General features: G+C 41.2%; 2 protein-coding genes across 2 annotated transcripts in view; both read right to left on the minus strand.

Annotated features, from left to right (window-relative positions):
• gpc3 (glypican 3) overlaps positions 1–6,198 on the minus strand; it is a 108,597-nt gene extending 102,399 nt beyond the window's left edge. The window contains exon 1 of the mRNA XM_069696749.1: positions 5,679–6,198. Within this exon, the coding sequence (XP_069552850.1) occupies positions 5,679–5,835 (157 nt within the window). The 5' untranslated portion in view covers positions 5,836–6,198. The remainder of the gene's footprint in view (positions 1–5,678) is intronic.
• Positions 6,199–15,556: 9,358 nt separating this feature from the next.
• On the minus strand, positions 15,557–21,299 carry cab39l1 (calcium binding protein 39, like 1). Its single transcript, XM_069696744.1, has 9 exons — positions 20,973–21,299; positions 20,265–20,412; positions 20,015–20,179; positions 19,686–19,804; positions 17,862–18,030; positions 17,718–17,777; positions 17,568–17,633; positions 17,301–17,444; positions 15,557–16,889 (listed from the first exon to the last, which is right to left on the minus strand). Exons 2-9 carry the CDS (start codon positions 20,379–20,381, stop codon positions 16,698–16,700), a joined length of 1,032 nt encoding a protein of 343 aa, XP_069552845.1. The 5' UTR covers positions 20,382–20,412; positions 20,973–21,299; the 3' UTR covers positions 15,557–16,697.
• Positions 21,300–22,883: the final 1,584 nt, after the last annotated feature.

Raw genomic sequence — 22,883 nt, forward strand, 5'->3', positions numbered from 1 at the left:
ATTTTTGTATTCCTTTTCATCTCCACACAGTTTTGTTCTGAGCTTGTTTCTACTCACCTACCTCCAGCTTAATAGCTATTGGGCACTGAGAGCAGCTTTCTACCAGCCTATTACTGGTTAATCGGTTGATTTTTGTGTCCTGATGGCCAATTCTCTTGAACAAAATGAAGAAAGACAAGGCGCAAGGCTAGGAGCAATTTGCATGTAAATTTCCCCAGCATGCAACCTCAGCTCAAGGTGACGCCTTTAAATTATTACATACTTTCAATCAATACTCTGAAAGGCGCCGTACAATTCAACATGCAGAACAGCTTCTGTTTTTATGGGCGTCTTTGAATGCCTTTTAAAAACACGTTGATTGCCCTTCGGTCTGTCACAGCCTCAGCTGACCACCTTTAGCTGCTGCTCCTCAGGACTGAGAGCTCCTTTTGAAAAGTCCGCTGGCTGAAACTCCAGCAGGACTTCCACCAGCCCCGAGTACACACGGACGACAGCAGTCCCTCTCCTCACATCTTTTAACAAGCTCGGGGACTCCACGTCAAGGGAACAGGGGCAGCCACAAATACAGTGTGTTTTTCTGCTCCAATTAGAAAGCTATCACTATGCAAGTTTAATGATGAAGACCACGGGGGAAAAAACAAGTTGTGTTAAGATATAGAATATGCTAAAAGCTGTTCATTAGGAGCATAAATTATACAACTCGTCCCAGTGTTGAGTGGGAGCATGTGGTTACCTCTGGAGGGCAAAATAAGCCGGTGTCACTTTGTAGAGACAATAAGTGAAACAAAGACAGAGTAATTTACAACCTAAGGAATAACAATATCATTAGCTACTGGGGATTACAATTGTTTTAAGTATTTTTAGAGCGTTGCTCGCTGCCCTACTCGAAGTCATTTGATGAAGCACTAATCTGTACGCTGAAAGCGTGAACGTGAACATTTGTTTTCTGTTTTTTAAGTCTACACAAAACAATGAGGAAATAAACACAAATCCCCTTCGTTAAAGTGGAATTCTTCAAAAGGGACGAACTAAATAAACAAGAGGCAAATCAGTGTCTAATTAGACCAAAAGACCTCTTGATTCTGGTCAAACGGAGACACCTAATAGTCATGTCCAGTGTCAGTTAAACAGCAGGCGCATTCGTTATTTGCTGCTCTGTTGTTGTTTTTTACGATAAACAACAAGGCTGGACGACCTGACCCTGCAGCTAATTACTGAGAAGTCAACATCCCTTGGACCTTTTTTTTGGCATTCTTCTATGAAATATCAAACAACATAAAGCTCTAATTGCTTCAGCTCACAGCAAACAAACAAAAAACAGAAAGGAGAGAGCCCTCCTTTGCAGGACCACTGTGCTGGCTTTTCTGCTGAAATAAGTGGCAGCTGTCAGCTCAGCCTCCAGCAAACTAGTAGTACTTTTGCATTTCATGAGAATCTGATGCCCCTCTCGTGAATCAGTTCGGCTGCTGGTGTCAGAGATCCACCGCGTCCTCCACTCGAACCACCTTCGACACTGATGGAGCCGCTTTCACGCTCACGCCCTGCCTGGGGTTAGTGCTCGGCGCTGCTTGTGCGCCTCTCTCGCACACATATCTGATGCACACAATGAAGTGAACTGACACCCGGGCTCCATTTCACCTTCAGCCACTCCAACCACCCACAGCAGCAGCCACAACAAAGACGTGAGTGGTACGACTCCCACAGCTGTCAGGTTTTTACTTTTTTTTTTTTCCAATATCTCTTCTGTAATGTTGTTTCTCGGCCCTTCACTTCTTTTGAATAACGCTGGTGGAAAGAAAACTTCTGCTTTTTTTGTGTTGTGCCTCCCGGCATCACATGCAGCATTATTCGAATTCTGCTCTACCTTCTTGCGGACATCTTTCTGAATCAGCCTCCTCCCCCACACAATACTCCATATCAATACAGGCCACTTCACATTTCCCCCGTCTCACACACAAACACACACACGCACACACATACACACACACATGCACACGCACACACGCACACACACCCACACACACACACACACACACACACACATGGAAAGTGATACTTCCCTCAGTCAGATCACAATGAGCCATCCACAACATGTAATTTCATCAATCTTTCATTTGCTGTGTGCCTCAGTGAAGAACTCGTGTTACATTAAACTGCCCAACAAGCTCTCGGTTCGGCACTTATTTGCCAAATTTTTACCGACCGCAAAGTTTAGAACAATTACACAAGATGTAACAGTGACTCCAATTTATTCAGTATAAATTAATGACAAGTATGTATTATGGATGAGGCGTGACCAGAAAAAAAAAAATAGGACAAAAATGTTCTAAATGTATGAAAAGTGACTGCATATTTCATGCAGTAAAGTCAGCTCATTAAAACAAAAGTGGAAGAGCTGGGAATTAAGGGAATCATTCCTAAAGTACGAGCACTGCCCTGTTATGCCTGTACTTTAGGAAGGATATTAATTTTGAAATGTTTATGCAATGTTTACATGCTGTTAAGGATCATGATGTGTAAGTCAGTGTAATCACTGGGTGGAAAGAAAAGCTTTGAAACTAGAAGCATTGAAGAACACTTTCTTCAAAAGAAAGCAGATTTTCGCAACAAAAAAAATATTTTGCAATTAAATCTTTTGCAAACTAGTTTACTTTCTTCAGAGGACTTCTTTGTAATGGCTGCTGGTGCTGAGATCAAATCCCACTGCCCTGACACCATGAGGGCACAGCAGCACTCCAGACATTGTATAAAATGAGGATTTTTGAATCAACTGGAGAATGTGATTGGTTTGTTTTAGTGTCAATCAACTGTTCCCAAACCGTAACAACCAATCACAGCAGAGCCTCCCTCCCACTGATCCAATCTATCAACAACCAGAAGCGTAACAGCGGCTTGTGAGAAGTCGGTAGGCAGAAAAAAAATAATAAAATGTAAAGTGGTGCCCACAGTGAGTACCTCCCCGTTCAAGCACTGGTTAATAAAAGATAGCTGGAATAAAAGTGACAGCTATTTATCTCAAGGGTTTACGTCTTAAGTCACTGTGCAGGTACAGTTACAGTCATTCTTCATGTACCTACATCTCTTTCACAAGATTCTCCATGGTGCAAATGTCAAAGGGAGAAAAAAGGTTTGAGAAGTAATACCCATGTAACAGGATGTAGTATCACTCATGGGGTTTTATTTTTTTTTATTTAACCATTGGCTTTACTGACATCCTTTACCTTTTAAAACGCATTGTAGAAACGTATTTGCACATTTGGTGAAGGTCATAAAATAAAAAAATTCCCATTAAGCATTATTTATTATTATTATTACGATCATTATCATTATTATTATTATGTCAGAAAAGGACATCTTTAGTGCTTTGAATAGGCTATGCATGAACAAATATACACTCAGTTGCTCCTTGCCAGGTTATTAGGCACAGAGATAAGTGCTAACGAATGCAGTCTAAGACAACAGTCCTGTAATAAATTCCCTGATTATGATTGTTATAATGTTTAGTTGTTGGAACTGTTTTAATCTTTATACTGATTGTTTTGGAAGATGGAGTTTGTGGTGCTGTTCAACTGTAGTTAATTAGGTATTTCTGTCATTTAGCCTCACTGATTGAAATGAGATGGTCACAATAATGGAAATATGTATCAGTAAAATTCAACAGTGCCAGAAACCGCTGAGTCCAAAATGAACACACAATTGAATCAACAGCTGTCTAAATTAGTTGAAACAAAACCTGAATATTACAACCTTTGTGAAGCTTCTTGCAGGCTGGAGGATTAGTTATCTCTCAGTGTCCCTAAAAACTGGCAATTAAGTGTATATTTTCTAACTCCCTGTAGCACCTCTTTTGAACAAACTGCTGCTAACATAAAACCAAAAAGGGGTATTTGGGATACGTGAAGGGAGTGTTGTGTAAAAAGTGCCATTAACACCAATCACAGGTGAGGAAATATATTTTAAAAAATGATTGTATTTACGTCAAGGATCTCAAGCCCCAAACAGAACTAATGCTTCATTTTCTTTGGCAAATTTCATCAGTTGACGGGTCTCCAGGAGACAAAGCAGAACATCAGGTTTGAAATGATTCATACAGCAACCTAGAATTTCTATTGTACATACATTTGATGCTTTATTGTGAGTCTCCTACTATAAAATCAGCTCATAAAACCAGCAATTAATGTGCCGCAGAGTATAAATGAGACTGTGAAAACCAATTACACCTTTACTGGCTGATGAGGTGAATTGATTTCCAGTGTAAGTAACTGCGTGGCATCCAGCTCAGACTGATTCTTTCATGAAGGTGTACAGACAGCTGAAATGCTCAGTGTCAGATTTGAGGAAGGCAAAATATTTATCTTGGCCTGCTTGGATGTTTCCCCCCTTTGGCTGGCAGATAAAACGCTTGATGGCCGGGGTGGAAGGTGTGTGATTAAAGATGGATGCGTGGAGAAATATGTAGGGCTCAGTGGTTAGAGCCGCATGCCCCTTAGGCTGCATGACAAGATATGCTTCAAAGTGCATCGCACTTTTTTTTCCTTGTGTTTGATTTGGAGCATTTTGTGATTTGTTACACTTGTGATTTTTTTAGTATTATTTAGTAAGCCTCTTTGAATTAGGGAATAATGTGTGTGGGAATTGCATGCCGAGAACGGAGAAAACAGTTAACCTGAAGCACTTTCTTGTGTTGACAAGACACTAAAACACCCAATTAACATTTGCAGTTGGCTGTGATTCAGCCACATGAAAAGACCCTCCATTTACATACTGGATCAGATTGCACGCAACGTATGGCGTATGGCTCCTACACGCCAACCTGCTGTTCTACAAAACAGGACAGAGCAATGGAGCTTTTATTCCACAAAGATCTGAATCCTTTCACCATTAACTCAGGCTATTTTTTTCAAAATCACTTTTGTTGAGACATGCTCCTTCCTCAGACTGAAGTCAGTGACATTTGAGCTCCACAGAACAAGAATCATCCTGTTTGGAAAGCACCATCTTTTACAAAACTGCTTTCAGTTTGGTCACAATTCGCATCACACCACTAATTTATATTCTGTGACAATGTGGCTGAGGAAAGGCCAGCCTGAACATGACTATTCATCAAGTCGCATACGGAACGGCGTTTCTCTTTTTCTTTGTGTCCACTCTATCATCATGTTTAGAATAACAAACATCAAACTTAGAAGAACATTCCACCAAACACCTGTAAAAAGATGTTCATATCTCCTGGCAGTTTTCAAAGTACACTGACCAAGTCAACGTCAGGTTTCAGGAGGTTACTTGACTGTGTTTAGATCAATACTAGAACAAATCGATTTTGTATGCTTGTTTAACAGTTAACCAGTGGTTTATATAATCCAATCTGCATTTATTGCAAGATATTTAACACCCAATGGATTTTTTTTTTTTTTAAATTTTTTAGAGCAGGTGTGTAAATGTTTAGCCAGAGTGATGGAGTGTGTGTGTGGGTTGGGTCTCACTGCTGATACATGAGAGGTCAGCCTTTAAAACAGCTCGATGGCACTATGATAACATACTCTGAAACTGAACAGTGGAATTGAAGTGTTTTCAAGCAGTGCTGAAATATAATAAATCCACTGTAGTTTACAGTGAATCAGAAGTGCGTAAAGCACGGAGCAGAGCTGTCCTGTTTGTACAAGATTCATGAGAGTTACCTGACACGGGGGTTTCGGGGACCCACTTGGATCCCGGGTGCAGAGACTGGAAGACTGTGCGCACCTCTTGGCAGTTTGGCACCTGTCCGCCGGGAAGGGAGAACAGCTGGAGGAAGGCGCACAGGAAGAGCGCACCGTGGAGTGATGAACCAACCATGGCAGGCGAGCAGCACTTCGCCAAACCGGACAAAATAGAGCGACAAGCAGCCGAAATAAACTTCAGCACGTTAAAAGTTACAGGAGGATCCCGCGTCCGCGCTGATGAGTTGAAGCTGCAGCTCCGGGCTCTGCTTGGCTCAGCATCCTTCCGCTTGTTTCCCCTACCAACGCTCTGTCTGCATGGAAAGCTGCTTGGTTGAGCCTCTCTTGGTAAAGCTACACCAATGCTGATAACTTATGAGTCCCTCTTCACTTGCGGTACTGAGTCTGAGCCCTCTGCCCAGATGAACGAGCCCCGGATACACGTGCGCGCTCCCCAAAAGCGCGCGCCACGGCGTGAACCGAAAGTAGCTGCGCGTAGAGCGATCGCCCCTCTTCTCGTGAAATAGTAGTGATGTGGGCTGATACATTGGTCCTGTGTGGATGCAGGAGTGGAGATATAAGGCTTAAGGGAGGGGATTATTGCGCTGCGCTCTTGTCGTTTTAGATGAATGGCACTGTACATTATAGGCTGCAATTAGGGCACTGTACATATAGATTTGACTATTTACTCAACAGAGGCGCGTACAGTGGCCAGGAACTGCACTTATATTAACAATAAAAATCACACATTGCTTTGACAGCGTCGTATGAGCTGGAAATTAGCTTTTATTATCAAAGCACGTGGGAAAAGTGCAGAAATCAAGATGAACAATCAGACATCTGTAGAAACCAAGCAAAAGTGAACATAAACAGTCTGATATTATCTTCAGTAATCACACTTTAATTCTGTAACAATGACATTTTACTTAACATTTGATTATTTCATCAGTAATATTATCTTGAGTGCACATCTCACTTCCACTAAGCACCAGAGACATTATAGTGGAGTTGGTGCCATCTAGTGTTCAGTCTATGTACCAACAGGCACCAGTGAGGCTGAGATTATTTTTTAATAAATTAACTAAGGCAATCTATGTGTAGCTGTTTCACAGCATCTGGCGGATTGCAGATGGATACTGTGCAATTTCTTTCATCATGTCTAGTGTTGAAATTGCGGAGTCATCCATCCGAAAACAGCGAGACAAACAGCAATGTCAAAGAAATAAAATGCTTCCAACCTTAAACCAACAACAACAGCAGCTCCTCTCTTGTACCCACAGTGAAATTTTTGTCTTTCAAGTGTTCCTTAGAGGTTGAAGACCAGAAAACAAAAAACCCTACATCTGTCCGTGTGTCTGAGAAACAGAGAGCTTTGCATGGATTTGCACAGCAGAGACAGGCAGAAGCTGAGAGCAAACCAACAAAACTCGCTGTAAAAACTCAGCTGGGCTCCACCTGGAAGTGCTTCCAGCAGGCTGATGGGAGGTGACTGACAAGCAGTACCTGAAGTGCGCAAACTGCAGTAGATCAGCGGGTACTACTTGCACTGTGAGCACTTTGGAACCGCAGAGTCGACAACATGTTCGGCTTTAGTGTCAGAAGGTGATGAGGGAGGACATCTGAGGTAAGACCTGTTCCCACACATTATTAAATGTGGTACACAATGACAGCTACTTACCTTCACATTAACACAGTTTAATCAAATGTTAACTGTTTTATTGCCATACTTGTCTTCATATCTTAACAATGATGGTGTATTTTTTTTATCATAAAAATCATATATTACTGTAAACCGTGAATACATGCATTCTGTTACATGATTTAGTTTTATGGTTGTATTTCAAAAGTTGTTTTATGTTTTAATTTTACTTAATCAAACATTTTATAATGTCACTTCTTTGTGCTGCTGAAACAAGTCATCAAATAGTCACCCAACAGAAAATAGAACAAAGTCTAATTTAAAGTGTTCTTAAAAACAAGGATTTGAGGCTTTTCATCACGGAGACAAAGTAGTTTCTTAGGGCGAATGCAGAAAAAAAGATCTCAGACACTGAAGAAGAACAAGTCCTCCAGCCAGAAGGAGCAACTAGGGCAGTAGATACTGAGCTCATTCACTAACTACACTAGATGCACCTTAGCTGGAGGACCATAAGAGGTGAGGGGGGTGTCGGAGGGAACTGATGGACAGGATTACTTCCAAATCCTCCAACAGACACATCCGGTGTGCACCACCTAAAACAAAAGCAACTGATATAGTGACAAATGAATATAAATATTTAACCTGTTTCTATGAATCATTACGGGAGAATGAAGTAGTGATATGCAGGCTGCAACACCATGAAGCCTTTTAATGTAGTAATGGAGCAACTCATTAAAAGCAATGTAAACTCAGGATGTAACAGAAGGTAAACTGAAACAGACTCTTATTTACAGACGATTAAACACACTTTAAAATAGCTGAAACATCTCAAAAAGCAGAAAGATTTTTACTCCAGATTGTTTGCTTTGCATTGATAAATTCAAGTACAAGTAACATAACCATTTATAAATACTCTGGTAAGTTGAAGTATTGACATTGTGTAGTACATATAACTATGTAGTTATCATAAAGTATGATGAGATGGGGCTAATTCTAATTAGGATACATTTATGCACATGTACTGAATATCTAATCTTAAACACTGCATCATATTTTATCAGCTGATGCAGCAAATAAAATATTAATCTGCAAACCAACTATAGCTGTGAAGTAAATTGAGCTAAAGTAACAATGTTTTCTGGAGAAAATTAGTAAAGTACCAGTATAAAGTCACATAACATGGAAACAGAGCAGTGAAGTACATCAAAAAGTGTCATATACTTGCTTCATTACTTTATCCTACTGAATGTTTACACAGTTTAATGAAACCCTATTGATAATGCCATAGTTTATCTCATTGACCTGCTAATTGTTGGAGCTGCAACAGTTGATCTATTAATTGATCAACAGAGAAAGAATCACCAACTATTTTAAATGAAGAAATACTCAAATTCTCTGATTCCAGCCTCTTAAAATGAGAATATACTCTGATTTGTATTCCTAAATGAAAATGAACCGAATATCTTCTGGTTGTGGACTGTTGGTTGAGACACTAGAGGCTGCATTTTGTGCTTTGTGAAACACTGGTCGACTTTTTGTCTTTTCTTTTACCATTTTCTGACCATTAAAGATCAAAATGCAAATTTCTTAACCAAAAGATTCATCAGTAGGCTAATGAAAAAAATATCTCTTATTTGAAGCACTACCTGTTTGTACATTAGGCTACTGAAATGTTAATTTATCAGTAGTATATTTACAATTTTGTGCCTTTGGTCTTCCTCTTATTCTACATAAAGGCTCGATGTTTCTCTTTCATGTCTGCAGACCTCTCCACAGGTCCATGCAGGGTCAACATGAGGCTGCAGTTGAAACTTAAAAAGAAGATCCATTCTCAAACATATGTTCACACGATATAACAACGGAAGTCATTTTTTTTTTCTATAAACAGTTTGCATCTTTATCTGGAGACTTTATGCCTGAGTTGCAGCCTAATGAGTTTATAAATGTGGTGGGAGAGCTCTGCTTTCACAAAGTGGCGCCAACAGCGTCTGATGATGCGATGATGAGCACGTCAACTCCCCTCAATTAAAAAATGGATCTCAATGACGATCACATCCGCTTTTATCCAATTACGTAATTAATGCACACGCTGCCGGCTGCCAGGCGGCGGGTGGATGAATGTGTAAGTCTTTAGGGAATAATACGAGCTCCATGTGCAGACAATACACCAAACAAAGGCAGAAGCAGATCAACTTTAACGAGCTGTTGGAGCTCTTTAAGTACAAATACAATCAAGTTGGACTATTCCACGAATCGAAAAAAGGTAATACATACATTGGGATTAGTGCACGAGTCGTGTTCAACGAATCAGCAGAAAAAAACAAGGCGAGATCATCTTTAGAAAGTCATTGTTCAGACTATTAAAACTTTGGAAAACGAAAACAATAGCCCTCTATCGACCACATGCAGCAATCCGTAGATGAATGAAGCGAGTCAGCAGCCAGCCTACCTCCGGGTCGTGTTGAGCTCTGTTCAAATGAATGAATCCACCGCACTGCTCTCCCGTCATGCACAAAACTCCTATATCGCTACCTTACTCCGCAGATGTTGGATCCCCTGCCGCCTTCGTTGCAGCCCTTTCGCACAAGCCACAAAAAGTTTAGTCATGCATGAAATTGTGAGAGCATCTTTTTTTGTTGTTTTTCTCTTTGTGGGGGTGGGGGACAGGAGCGCAGGCGGCGCACTCTTTGCGGATGTCGTCCTTGCAAATCCTCCCACAACCATAAGGTGGTATTTGTTGATCGATGTTTGGCATCCGATTGAAAGCTTTCCTAGACGGTGGCATCCCCTGAAAAATTTCAAATCTGCAGACTGACGCGAGAATAGTTTTATAGACCCACCTCGCTCCTCCATTCAGCGCCGAGGCTGGTCAAAGAAACCCAGGAGGCTTGTGACCTGTCACCCCTTGTAAAACCCTGCCCCCACCTTCTGCTCCGTCTGCACGAGCCCGTCCCGACTCTAATGCGGACTAACATCTCACAGATGAAATTGTTTATGCTCCTGAGGTCCAGTGCAGAGCCGAGCTGAGAGATGCAGAGAGTTTCCAAAGCATGGTGGCACTCCCCTCCGCTGTGGGAACGGGCTGCAGCGGTGCCTTACTTGCCTTCTTCCCTGCTTGAACTTTAACCTAGTTTCCCATGCTGGATTTCCAGGCTGTGATTGGTGCAATTGAAGGGAAAGAAAATTGTAGCTGCCCATTTCACTTAATTCATTCCACCCTGCAGTGTACGTCTGACTTAATGAAGCCTGGTTATCACTCACACAAGAAGAGGGTTAATAATGGTCGTCAATGTTTGCAAAAATAAGCAAAACAAACGACAACAACAACAAACAAAAAACGAGTCCAGAGATTCAAGATGAACTGTTATATAAAATGAGGTTAGACCTGGTGCAGTCTGGATACTTGTTTGAGTGTGTTTGCAGAAGTCCTCGCAGCCTGCCGGCTTATTGAACAGAGATTAGCGAGGCATGTTGAGACTAAAGGGTTGTCAGTGTCACGAAGCTGGCTCTCTTTTAAGCTGGCTAGATCACCATGGTAATTCATGCTGCAAATTTAACCTGGTCGGGAGCAGGTTATGTTGGAGCTAAAACGTAAGAAAGTACCGCCCACTGACCAATCAATTCTCCCCGGAAATTGTCACCACCAATCGGAGAAGATCCCGTGGAGCTCGGTGCGCGGAGTGAGACGGTCCTCAGAGGGGGAGGAGGAGAGGGGGGACTGTTTCCCCGGTGATTTTCATCTTTCAGATTAACTATATTGTGTTTTCCCCCCACAGATATCTGGGACTGATTGATGCACTAAAGCATTGCACTTGTTGCATACTTATAAGATCTGACAACAAACCTACCTCTCGCTTTGAATTATGATTTTACATTTATTTCTTAGTTGCTCGTCATGAGAATATATCTGATAATAAATTAACTTAATGAAATACGCACATTTAATTAGTCCGATCTCCCTGTGCACTTACTTATGTTAAGGTGATACACATTCACACAGGCAGTGATTTTTTTTTTTCCCCACATCCTTCCATCATTTAGCAGCTGTGCTGCTTTCAGTGAATTATGTGTTTAACTTCATTATGTGTTGTTTTTTTTTTTAATTACAGCTCGCTCCTCGTTTTCACAATATGTGTCTCTGCTGTCTGTACACTTGTCCATGTTTGCGATTGGTCAGATGCTGCAAAAACCTCCTCTAGTATGTGCACGCGCTCCAGCCGAAAGCAGAAAGCCTGAGTTAACAGAGGAAGCTGATAACCACCGTCGAAGCACGAATCATCTCTGACCGCGAGTTTCCGCTTTGTTGAGCCAGCTCAGGCACAGAAAGCCTGGGTCTGTTGAACCCGGTTCATGGTGCAGCCCTCGGGCCTCATGTTGGATACCTCCTGGTAGGATGGAATGTGTCCCAGTGTTTTGAACTGGGCTGACACCACTGCCCTGCTCTGAGCTACAACTGGGAGGAGGGGGATCTACGCCTCCACTCACTTGCACTAAATAAGTTAGACAAGATGTCAAGGTGAAGGTTCAGAAAGCGGGTTGTTTTTTCTTTGAATTCCACAAGTTATGCACAAATCCATCAACTCAACGGTGACACCACAAATCACACGTTGTTCATCGGTGGAAAAACAATCGGCCATATTGATTGGTTCTATTGCTGCTGTAACGGCTGCAACTCTTCTCTTCATCAGTTTATCCTGATCATTTGAGTCCTCACTTAAACTGTGAGAGAACAAGCACGCATATGTTCAGATGACTTGCTGCTGTGTCGCTAACTGTATTTGTTATGTGGAACTTGCAGTAAATATACATTCAAATATACAAACACTAAATGTCCTGGATAAGCATCACGTCTTCTTTTCGTTTGGTAAATGAATTATACTCGATACAGCAGACCCAGAAGCTGTCACGAGTCCATGGAAGTATCTCAAGGCAGACCCTCACGTTTAGAGCCAGGAACAAACTTGTGATATACGCCACATTCCCACCTTGTTTCACACTTATGGTTTTAAGTCCTATAACTTTTAATATATTTTTTTATTGAAACTAAATTACTATTTCTAACCATCACTCTTTTTTTGTCACTAATTTGGGTACTTTATTCTCAAAAGTTACAAAAGTAGAAGGCTTGCTGGGAAATGCTGTTTTGGTTGTGCAGTGATGTTGCTTCCTGTCATTTGTGAAAACGTGAGTGTGACATGGTTCAATGTTTTTACCAAGAAGCTCTTCACCAAATGAGCAAAACGTTAGCAGCATATGTAAACATGTGATTGTGTGCTTGTGTTTGTGGTGGCAAGAAAAATATTTGCACCGTGGCCAACCACAATTATAAAACACTGCAGAACCGTTTAATAAATTAGAACCTAAGGCAGCTACAGCAGGTATTTTTCTGAACAGCTGAGTGAAGGGTCGATTTTTTTTCAGAAACTATGCGACTAGATTCTGCAGACACAACAAGCAAACACAAAATCCATATGATTAAAAAGTCTTTGATAACCCATGACTTAAAGCTTCTTTTTTTTTTTTTTACAACCCATCCACTGACAACGTTTCACCTGAATCTGCAGCTTTTCTCAGCCTGATGGAGCTTTATAACGAGTCTCAGCTCAAAGTTGAACTGTTCAACACTCAATCAAATGTTCCCATAGCGTCACTCTCAACTGCAGCAGGCGGCTGTTTTCAGTGAAAAATCTCTAGAAACCAACTGTCCACCAGCTGCCTGGCCTCAGTTATGAGAAGACATTCAGTAAAAACCTTCGTGGCATTTAGCAGCTAAAGAGACACATATTTGACCGAAAACAGAGAAAAACTGGAGTTCGTCCCTGCGTGGCATGAAACAAGTCTCCAACTGAATGGTAATGTTGCTCCGTAACTGCTGTGCGTGTAAATAAGCAACTGTTTGCAAACAAGTTCCCTTTGTTTTCCGATGACGCCTGGTGGTCCCAAACAATCCATTACAGCAGGTTTAGTCCCACACGTCCCTGCAGCCGTATTACAAAAAAAACACATGTTTGTGTAAATACACTTCAGGTGGATTCGATTAAAGTTACGGGAAACTATGCGGGTAATTGCCATGACATCATCAAATTACAGGAGAAGCATCCATTAGAAGGATGAAGGTGTTGTCTTGGTCTAACAGCTACAATCAAATTAAGGAGTAGTCCCACAATAATGAGGCCTAATCAAGTGTTGAAGCAACACAAGCAAATTGCCATAACGTTTTATTATCATGAATGTTTTCACACTTCACTTATCCTTTATAAAGTTATGTACACATAATTCGCTCCCATGGTAAATAAAATATCCAGTGTGGAAAGAGAAAGGGGAAAAAAGAAGGCAACAGAGTAAAAAAAAAAAAAAAGTGAAACACAAAACAGAAAACTCTAAATCATGAAATATATAGTACTGATCTTAAGGAATTTGAATTGATGTCTACATAATATTGCCAGTGATTTATATACTCATAATTGGAGGTAGGGTTATAGGAACATGAAATGCTTTGTTTGTACAAGTAATGCAAGGTGCTAGCTGTTACCAACAGCTCCCCCTGGTGTCCTTCCCAAAGTGCATGTCATGACTGGACTTAAATTTTAAGAAAGCTGGTTTACACATTTACACACCCAATCAGAAAATAGTTTGGAGCTTGATTCTTCAAAAAGTTATATTCTTTTGTTACACAGCAGTCACATAATCTTGGGCATTATTACAAAGGATCAACTGTTTGACAGAGATCAGTCAGTTTGTTTGAGCTCATAACAAGCAGACGTTAGTACTGACTGCCGTCTGTGCGGGTTATGTCCAATGCATTTATATAGTCCTAGAAAATTGTGTTTCACATCATGGAGTCACAAAGAATTTGAAATTTATATCATCAAGATATTATAAGAGACTCAAACACACTTCCAGACTAACTTTCTTTCATAAACTGATGACATGACAGTGTACTGTGTGCAGGACTTCAGTCAATTCATGCATAATGTACCACATTCACAGCAGAGGTCTCTAATTATTTTATGGCTCCTAAACGGCCTGATACTGACCAGTATTGCCATTAAAAAGAAGGAAAAAAAAAAAAGCCGGTTAACCAGAACTGAAAAACTACTCTGAGTGATGCCTATTAAAATATATTTACACTCACAGGATCACATTTGGAGCGTAATGCAGTTAGAGGAAAAACCTACTCTATGTGTGAACCTGAGAAAGGAACTAGTGATGCATTTGGGGGTTGAAATGTATGTTTTTACCCTTTTCATATTGACTTTGGTTAAAAAAAAAAAAAAAAAAAAAAACACGAATTCAGAGGTCTGGATTTTTAACATGATCATTACAATCCGTTAAATGTCTTTAAATAAGGCAACATTCATTACAAGGTACCACGCTGCAATTCATTATGAATTAACGTTTGTGCGGCACCACCCAATGAAATATTTAAGTTTAAAAATCTAGTTTTCCATTGCGGAAACCAGGCTGCAGTCCCTGTTCAAGTTTGAACATATATATATATATATATATATATATTTCTAGATATATATAGATATATCTATATCTGTATATATATCTAGATATAGGTATATATATATAGAGAGAGATATATATAGATACATATCATATTTAGGCATGCATACAAACCACTGTTGTGCATTTTAAAATGTCAAATAAAATATTTTGTCAAGGAGAAAGAAAAGGTCGAACACAGCATTTGCAAACTCAAACCCCATGAGGTATATCCTAAAAGACTTTGCACAGACAACACATCTTGAAATCCCAAATTTCAGCCATTAAAATGACAAAAATGGCAAAAGTAAGGCAATTATTTTCAACAGAGTCCTTTTAAAGAAATGCAGCTAAACAGTGATGCATGTGAGGAACAGATTCAGTGCTCGTCATCCAAAACAAACTCGTACATGTTGGAACAGCGCGTGTGGTTACTCTGACAATGTTGAACCGACTTTCTGATGCATCACCAACATGTTACAGTGTATTATTATAATCATATCAAAGGAGATACAAAAACCCAACTTTCTAGTATTTGCCATCATCTTTTGAGTTAAAAAGAACTAACTGTTTGGATGAGTTATTGCTTACATGGAATTAAGGTGTCAAGTGATTTAGTTAAAGCAGTCAAAGAACAAAGTCATTGACTGCGGTCCAAGTCCAGAGGAGCAGATGTTCACTTTGAGGCAAATAAAAAATAAGAGTCAAATTATTCAAGGAGAAGTCAGTATGAAGTCTTTTTATCATGTTTAAATACCCCGTCGTGCTCTGGTATGATTATAACAGATGTACAGTGTAACATCATTATGATGTTATGACACCTCGGTCTGAACAGCAGGGTTGTTTCTTGTGTTGTGCTTTGTTAAATCTTTGCTGTCTGTGCTCAGTACATTACAAAAAAAAAATAAAAAAATGGAGTGCTCTCAGTGAGATCAATCGGTATATCCTGGCTGACCGTGTTAGCTGTGAATGGATGGCTGGCACCCTGTAGCATTATCTGATGCCTTGTTTCTATTTCAGTCATGTAAGCGTTGCTGAGCACAGCCTCAAAAAAAAAATAAAAAAAAAAAAATCACAGCACAATTAATTGATTCTTCTATGGTTTTGATTTTCTCCTCCTGTGAAAGCTAATGTATCGCAGTGCAGCACTGCGGGTCCATTTCTGACCACTGTAACCTCCTACATGCAACCAGAAGCCTGATAACTGCACATTATTCTCCAGATATTACTACTATGTGCTAACCTGGCCAATAAGATCCACATGTCACTCTGCCAAAGCCATTTTTCTAAAGATCATCTAAGTCCCTGCACACAAAAAAAGAAGCTTACAATAGGGCAATAAACCAAAACCTAAGCAATTAGCCAGAGTAAGCAGTGTTGAGAGAGAAGACCTACTGTTTTTAATGGTTTAGAAAAATAATATATTTACTTCTCAGCATTTCAATCTCTAAAATATAAACAAGTTCTGGAAAAGGACTTTTGAGATCACCTCAGAGCTCGTGTTGGCTGTGAACGGTGTGACGTTTCTGTCGTTCTACGGTCTCTGCCAGCGGCGGTGTGTGTTAGGGTAACAGTTTAAGGTCCAACATTACAACAACGAACTAAAGGCATCTCATTATCGCTAAAGAAGAAGCACTGCGGTTTAAATAACAGTTCTTGGCCCACTCAGGTTGCTGGATGGAAATCACCTCCACATCCACACTAAACCAGAAAGTGAAGGAAATAATCTTAACTTGTTTGTTTTTTTTCCTATATTTTGTACTTAATATTAATTCTTAATGAAGCATGTTTTTCAGACTCAGCCCTCTGCAGCTCCAACCACCACCTCTAAAATCTACCACCTGACAGAGCAGTCGTCCCCCGCAGTGTTAGGCCTCCTCGGGCGCTGTGGGTCTCTTCAGGTCCCGGATCTGCTTGATCAGATAGTTTTTCTCGTCGCAGAACTGCTCATCCTCAGATCTGTCTGTCTGGAAGTGGCCCAGGAACTCCACAAGCTTGGTCTGGTTCTTCAGCAGTATGTCCAGCACGGGCTGAGTCTTGTTGGGGTTCGCGACGAATACCTTTGAAGACACAGAAGGATTACGTGAAACGATAATTTTTCTTCTAAAATCCGGAGGCCATATTGGCCAAAAAGTCTCTTTAGACCACTACATTCAAAATTCTACCAATTTCAGAAAGCAGCAGTTTGCTTCTGAAACATTTATGTAACTTTTCACAATCTGACAATATGGCTCTGATGAGGGATGATACCATCGTCCATCAGATGGCTGACTGCCATCGTGATGGGAGCCAGCCACCGTTCCCCCTCCCCAACAACTGAGCTTACAAATACTCTAAACATGATTTCTTAATCATAATAAAGTAACTACCTTTCTGACCCCCCCCCCCCGTCCCTGTCATCGTCCTTCGCTTTGGTTCTCTGTAGACATCGGCCAACCCGAGCACTCATAATACATAATATTTTTACGCACCTTGAAGACGTGGAAAGCTTCAAACTGGATGTTTCGGCTGTTATCTCGGAGCAAGTTCATCATCAGTTTCAAGTTCTCTGCCCGACTGATGTACTTTGTCATGACGGTGAAGTTGTGTCTGTCCAGGAGAAGTTCTCCAAGGAGCTGAAAAACATTTGATTGAATCAATGCACAAACAAATAAAGCAAGAAAGCACGTCAGTTAAACTAGAGTCTGTAGCTCAAAGGTTTAACAGCGGTTTGGATTTGACAGAGTTGGTGCGAGTACCTTCAAACTCTGCCGTTTGGTGACGTAGTTGTCAGAATGCAGAAGCTTTTCGTACTCCGTGAACACCTGATGGACATTTAAAAAGTACGTTAGGCACCCAAAGAAGCACGTCCTTCAATTAAACATCAAAATCCACAATAGAAAGCTCACCCTGTCATAATTGTTCTCCAGGAAATCTGCACACATTATCTTGTGTCTGGTGAGAAGATCCTGAGTGGGAATAGAGACCAAGATATTAGCTGACAACCGTTAGTATGTCGACGCTGCCGTTAGAAAGAAAATATATGAGAATACCTTGAATGAGGCGAAAGCATCTGAGGCGATGTCGAAGGTTGAGAGCTCCACATAACGGAAGAAGCAGTACAACTCTTCAGAGAAGAGCAGAGTCCTCGCCAAGGGCTCGTGACGCAGACACTCCCTCAGCATCATGCCACAGTTAAGAGCCACTTCAGCGCTCTCATATCTGTACAGGTTAACACATGTCAGGTCCAAGCGCAGTTACACGCATCACCAGAATTCATCAAAAAAATCCACCCTAATGACTTTATCGCTGTTAATCAAACATTACATTTGGATTTATATTGATGAAAAAGACATTTATTGGCCTTATTTTTCAAGGCGAGATGTTTTTTTTCTGTTCCTGAAGATAGTTCTGCTGACGGCTGTTGTGATCATGAAATTCTAGTTGATGATTACAGATACAAATAATTACAATTAACAATGTAATTGTCCTTGTCTGGTCCCTTTCATTGTACGATGGTAATTGGTTTACACTTTTACAGCACCTTTTTAACTTAATAGTTTAAATAGTGCTTTCATTTTTCCTTTCTATGTGAACCATTATTATGGTAAAATGCATTATAAAAGTGTAGATCAATTACCATGATAGTGACCAGGCAAGGACAATCAAATTGTTAACTGCAATTATTTGTGCAATAGATAATGATCAACTAAAATGTCCTTCCTAATTAACCATTCTCTCTCTCACACACACACACACACACACACACACACACACACACACACACACACACACACACACACACACACACACACACGTTTATCGGAGGAATTTAGGACTGAACCACCAGCCTCACAACTAGTATGCAACCATCTGAGTCACAGCTGGCATTAAGTGGTTAAGTGTAAGTTTAACCGTTTAATGAAATACATAAAGCTTTTAAAGAAAAAGAGCCACTTCCTGGCATTAAACATCCAAATAAAAAAATACATTTCTGTTTGCCTTTAACTGAGCAGAGATGACATAAATTACAGCCCAAGTACTAAACTATTACTAAAATATACAAAGAAAGTACTGATAACAAAAGGTACCAATAATCAAGATAAACAAGGGACTAGATCTCCACTCAGGTGCCTTTGAACCACAGAAGAAGAAGAAGAAGAAGAAAAGGGCTTAACGACATGATGTCGTTGTGGAAACAGTGATTGAAATCTGATATTTTGGTTTGTTTCATTCAGATGAATAGAAACGGCTCCAACAATTATGCAAACTGATTACTGCTGGCCCTATCGGGCGACAATGTAAAGATTTTGACAGGAGAGAGTTCATTAGCAGCAGCAGGAAGATCCAACACGTCAACATTAAACATCAGGTTTTGACGTCTGCTTCCGACGATCAAAGTCCTCTTTATAGATGTGACACTCTGGAATACAGTTCAAAAACAAAGCAGAATAAAATCCATCACCGAGCGAAGATAGCATTTGATCGACTGACAGCAGCTTCAGTCGATCATAACACAGAGCAGCTGTAACACACGGCTGCTCTCCGAGTGAGCGCGATGACTCAGTTTTGTCAGAGCTGTAAAACCAGCACTCCACTATCACTCCATCCATCTGCGCCGGTAACCCACAGGTGAATGCAACAAGTTCGCGCTTGTTCATGCGGGAGTTGTTGAAACTCATACAGTGTAATGGAGAAAATCATAAGGCGCATTTGAGGAAGGTGAGTTTACCAGTAAAAGTTTTACCAAGTAATGTAAAACACAGCAGCCACGTTAGTTTTTGTAGTAACAAGATATAAGCGGAAAAATAAAGCACTCACGCTGAACATCGAACGGCCAAATACAGAGTTCCTGCAGACTGAAAAGATGAACTTACCCTTTCAGAAGCATGAAGAGGATCTGTGGGTGTGTAGAGATGTATTCTACCGTGGGTGTGCGAGTGCCAATCTGACGTCTCACAATGTTGCTGAACAAATGAACCACATCCTTCTTCCCCTGTAAAACAACAACCACTCAGACAAACGAACGGCTGACTGAATGCTTGTATGCAAAGATATTTTTGATTTTGGTCATAGATGCTCAGATCCCGCTGATCATTGGATGTCTGCGCAAAGAAATCAATCAACCCCCACCACCCTCCCACCCCCACCACCCCCTCCCACCCAATAAAGGCGATGCTGAAAGAAGTACATTTATTTGTTTCACCTCAAAATCAATCTTCTGCAGGTTTGCAATGAGGGCAATGAGGAGGTTGGTGTTGTACAGCTCTTGTGCAAGTTGAGCCACCGCCTCGGTCTGAGGCTCTTTGTCACCTGTCCCACAGAGGACCTCCTTCAGCGAAGCCAGGTTTTTGGACACCTCCTCTGCGACCTTTAACAGGGACAACCAGTCAACCAGAAGGACAATCAGCTGAACGTCACATTTCTCGTCAGCGGGGTTAAAAACATCTGCTGACCTTCTCACACTTCTTGCTGTCTCCGGCATCCAACTTTTCCATGTAAGCAACATTCTCCTTCAAGCTCCTCACGATTTCAGCCGGACTTTTCTGAGACTTCCCAAAAGGAAAAGGCATGGCTGAGGACAGGCGGTCCGAGCCCGGGTCTCTGAGGACATAAAACAGGGACTCAAAACAAACCGTCACCGTCAAATCAAAGCGGCTCGACTTCCTCCACCTCTGCGCGGGTGGAGGAAGGAGCTGACGGAAGAGCAGAGCTGCAGCCGAGTTACATCAAACATCACAAACATCACAAACATCACGGTGAACATGTTGAAGAGCTAGCCGACTCGGCTAGCGTCAGGTTAGCTCGTTCTCGGAGACAACACGGACACGTTCACACCGACGTCCTCCACGGTGAGCTCCCAGCGGCTCCGCTGAAGGAGCAGGTCGCACGTTAACGTCAAGTTGTCCACTTGGATAATAAAACTTTTAAAAGGACGTGCGGTGTTTAACACGTTGAAGTACCGACGTGCTCGTCGGCGGAGTTTAGCTAGCTTGTGACCTAGTTAGCTGTAGCGAGACAACTAGCGACGGGACGTAGTTGGACAACGAGGGGACGTAGTTGGACAACGTGGGGACGCAGGAAACAAACACACACACACACACACACACACACACACACACACCACGCCGATGAGACATTTAGTTCAGGCTGTCGAGACTCACCGACTTGAACGTAGTTTTGAAGCTCAAAGACGACCGGCGGCTAACAGGTTAGCTTAGCGGGCTAGGAGCCGTGTCCTCTGTCTTTATCCGCTGTCGGTCCTCTGAATGTCCCCAGAAGGGCGGTGAACCTCAAAACACCAACCGGAGCTACAAGTGGCTCAAACGGACGACATTCATGTCCGACATACGTCATGTAAAGTCTCCGTACTCGTGACCGTTGTCGCCCAACTTGCCAGCTTTGCCGACTTTGTCCCGAGTCCGTCCGATAACTTCACTTCCCTGTTCTCGACTGTCCACCAACAGACGTCCTCTCCGTGTCCCCGGGGACACTGGGCGGGGATGTTTTGCTGTGCTAAATGACTGGCACCAAAATTCAGCCAATCACGTTGACCGAATCGAACTCTCGGAAACGCCCCCCTCCGCTGCGGGTGCGCGTGTTTCGTAAGCTCGCGTCTCCTCGTGTGGGTGAAAAGACCGAAGCTCTCAAGGGACGCCGCGGTCCACCGGACCGGCGCGGAGACGAAATCAAGCGCACCTGAATTTTCGAGAACGACACGAGTTGGGAAACATGTAAATTCACAGGCCGCGCGGACTAATCTGATGTGTATGGAATCTAATTTGTATTTGTTTAATTAAAATTGAATATAATCCAAACGTATAGTAGCCCACGGGACAATATCTATTAGAATTAGGGATATTTGTTGTATTTTTCTCGTCGAAACTTCAATATCAATGAGACATATTTCTGTGTTTGCAGTAAAAACAATTGCTGCCTTTGATAATTCACAAAAGTCACAAGAAAATTCAATATACGGAAAAAAAAAAAACAGCATCTGTAAAACACATTTGACGGGATAAATTCAACAAACAATTTAACTAAATGAAGTTTGTGTCCCCAAATGACTCGGACTCGTAGGACATAACTCTGAAGGTACAACCATGTTGAATATTGTGGTTCTCATCATATCGAGATGCTGCCCATATCATCACAGCTCCCACCAACAGTTGATGACAGACAGTGTGGGTGGAAATCACCCTCCAGCATTTTCTAAACAAGCAGGAAACCAGATGTCGACAAAAAAAAAATCTGAAAAACCTCAGGAGGTTTGTCCTTACATAATCATATATTTGTGAAGTCATTTATACCGAAAGGTTTATGACGAACATCACTGCTTAGAAAATGTATCATTTTCCAAGACTATACTTTAAACTGTGTTATTTGCGCTGTATATTGATTTTATTTGTTTTATTAAGATGTCCTGTCTTTCTAAAATCCTACAGATTCACAACTACAGCGTGTGTCTTTCTGGAGAACAATACAACCTTTCACCAACAGCAGTCAGCTTCACACCAGGTGAAAGTAAAACAACTTCTTCTGCTGCCGTTATTGATGATTTGGATGACTTCCTTTGAAAACCCAACACAGTGCAGCACTTCCTTCTGTAATGTCCAAGTCTTTTAATCCCGTCAGTCACAACATGTTGTCAAACAGGCACTCTTCTGGTTTTGATTGTTCAGTTTATAAATGGTTCAAACAATATCTTTCTAGTTCAAACTGTAACTGTAAATGGCTTCAACTGAAGTACCGGTACTGTGACTGAAGGTGTGCTAAAGGGATCAATCTTAGGTCCCTTGTTATACATAAATAGTATTTATTTTATTATTTCATTTCAAACTAAGGGCTGCAAAATCATTTTGTAATGCTGTCACCTTTAAAGTCCACGGTTGGAATAAACTGATAACAGACAAAAATGAGCTGCAACAAATATTACTTTAAATAAAATCCGACATTCGTGTTTGTTAAAGGAGATTAAGTAAATACAGTCCTCTCCTTCCTCTCTCTGTTTCCTCACGTCACCACACGAAAGCTCAGTGGTCACATGTGCAGCCAATATCAGCTGCTGTCGTTAT

The sequence above is a fragment of the Brachyistius frenatus genome, unplaced genomic scaffold, assembly GCF_029030835.1.
Source record: "Brachyistius frenatus isolate BFR_SWC_R1_liver_20210118 unplaced genomic scaffold, ASM2903083v1 Contig_22, whole genome shotgun sequence".
Taxonomy (NCBI): Eukaryota; Metazoa; Chordata; class Actinopteri; family Embiotocidae; genus Brachyistius; species Brachyistius frenatus.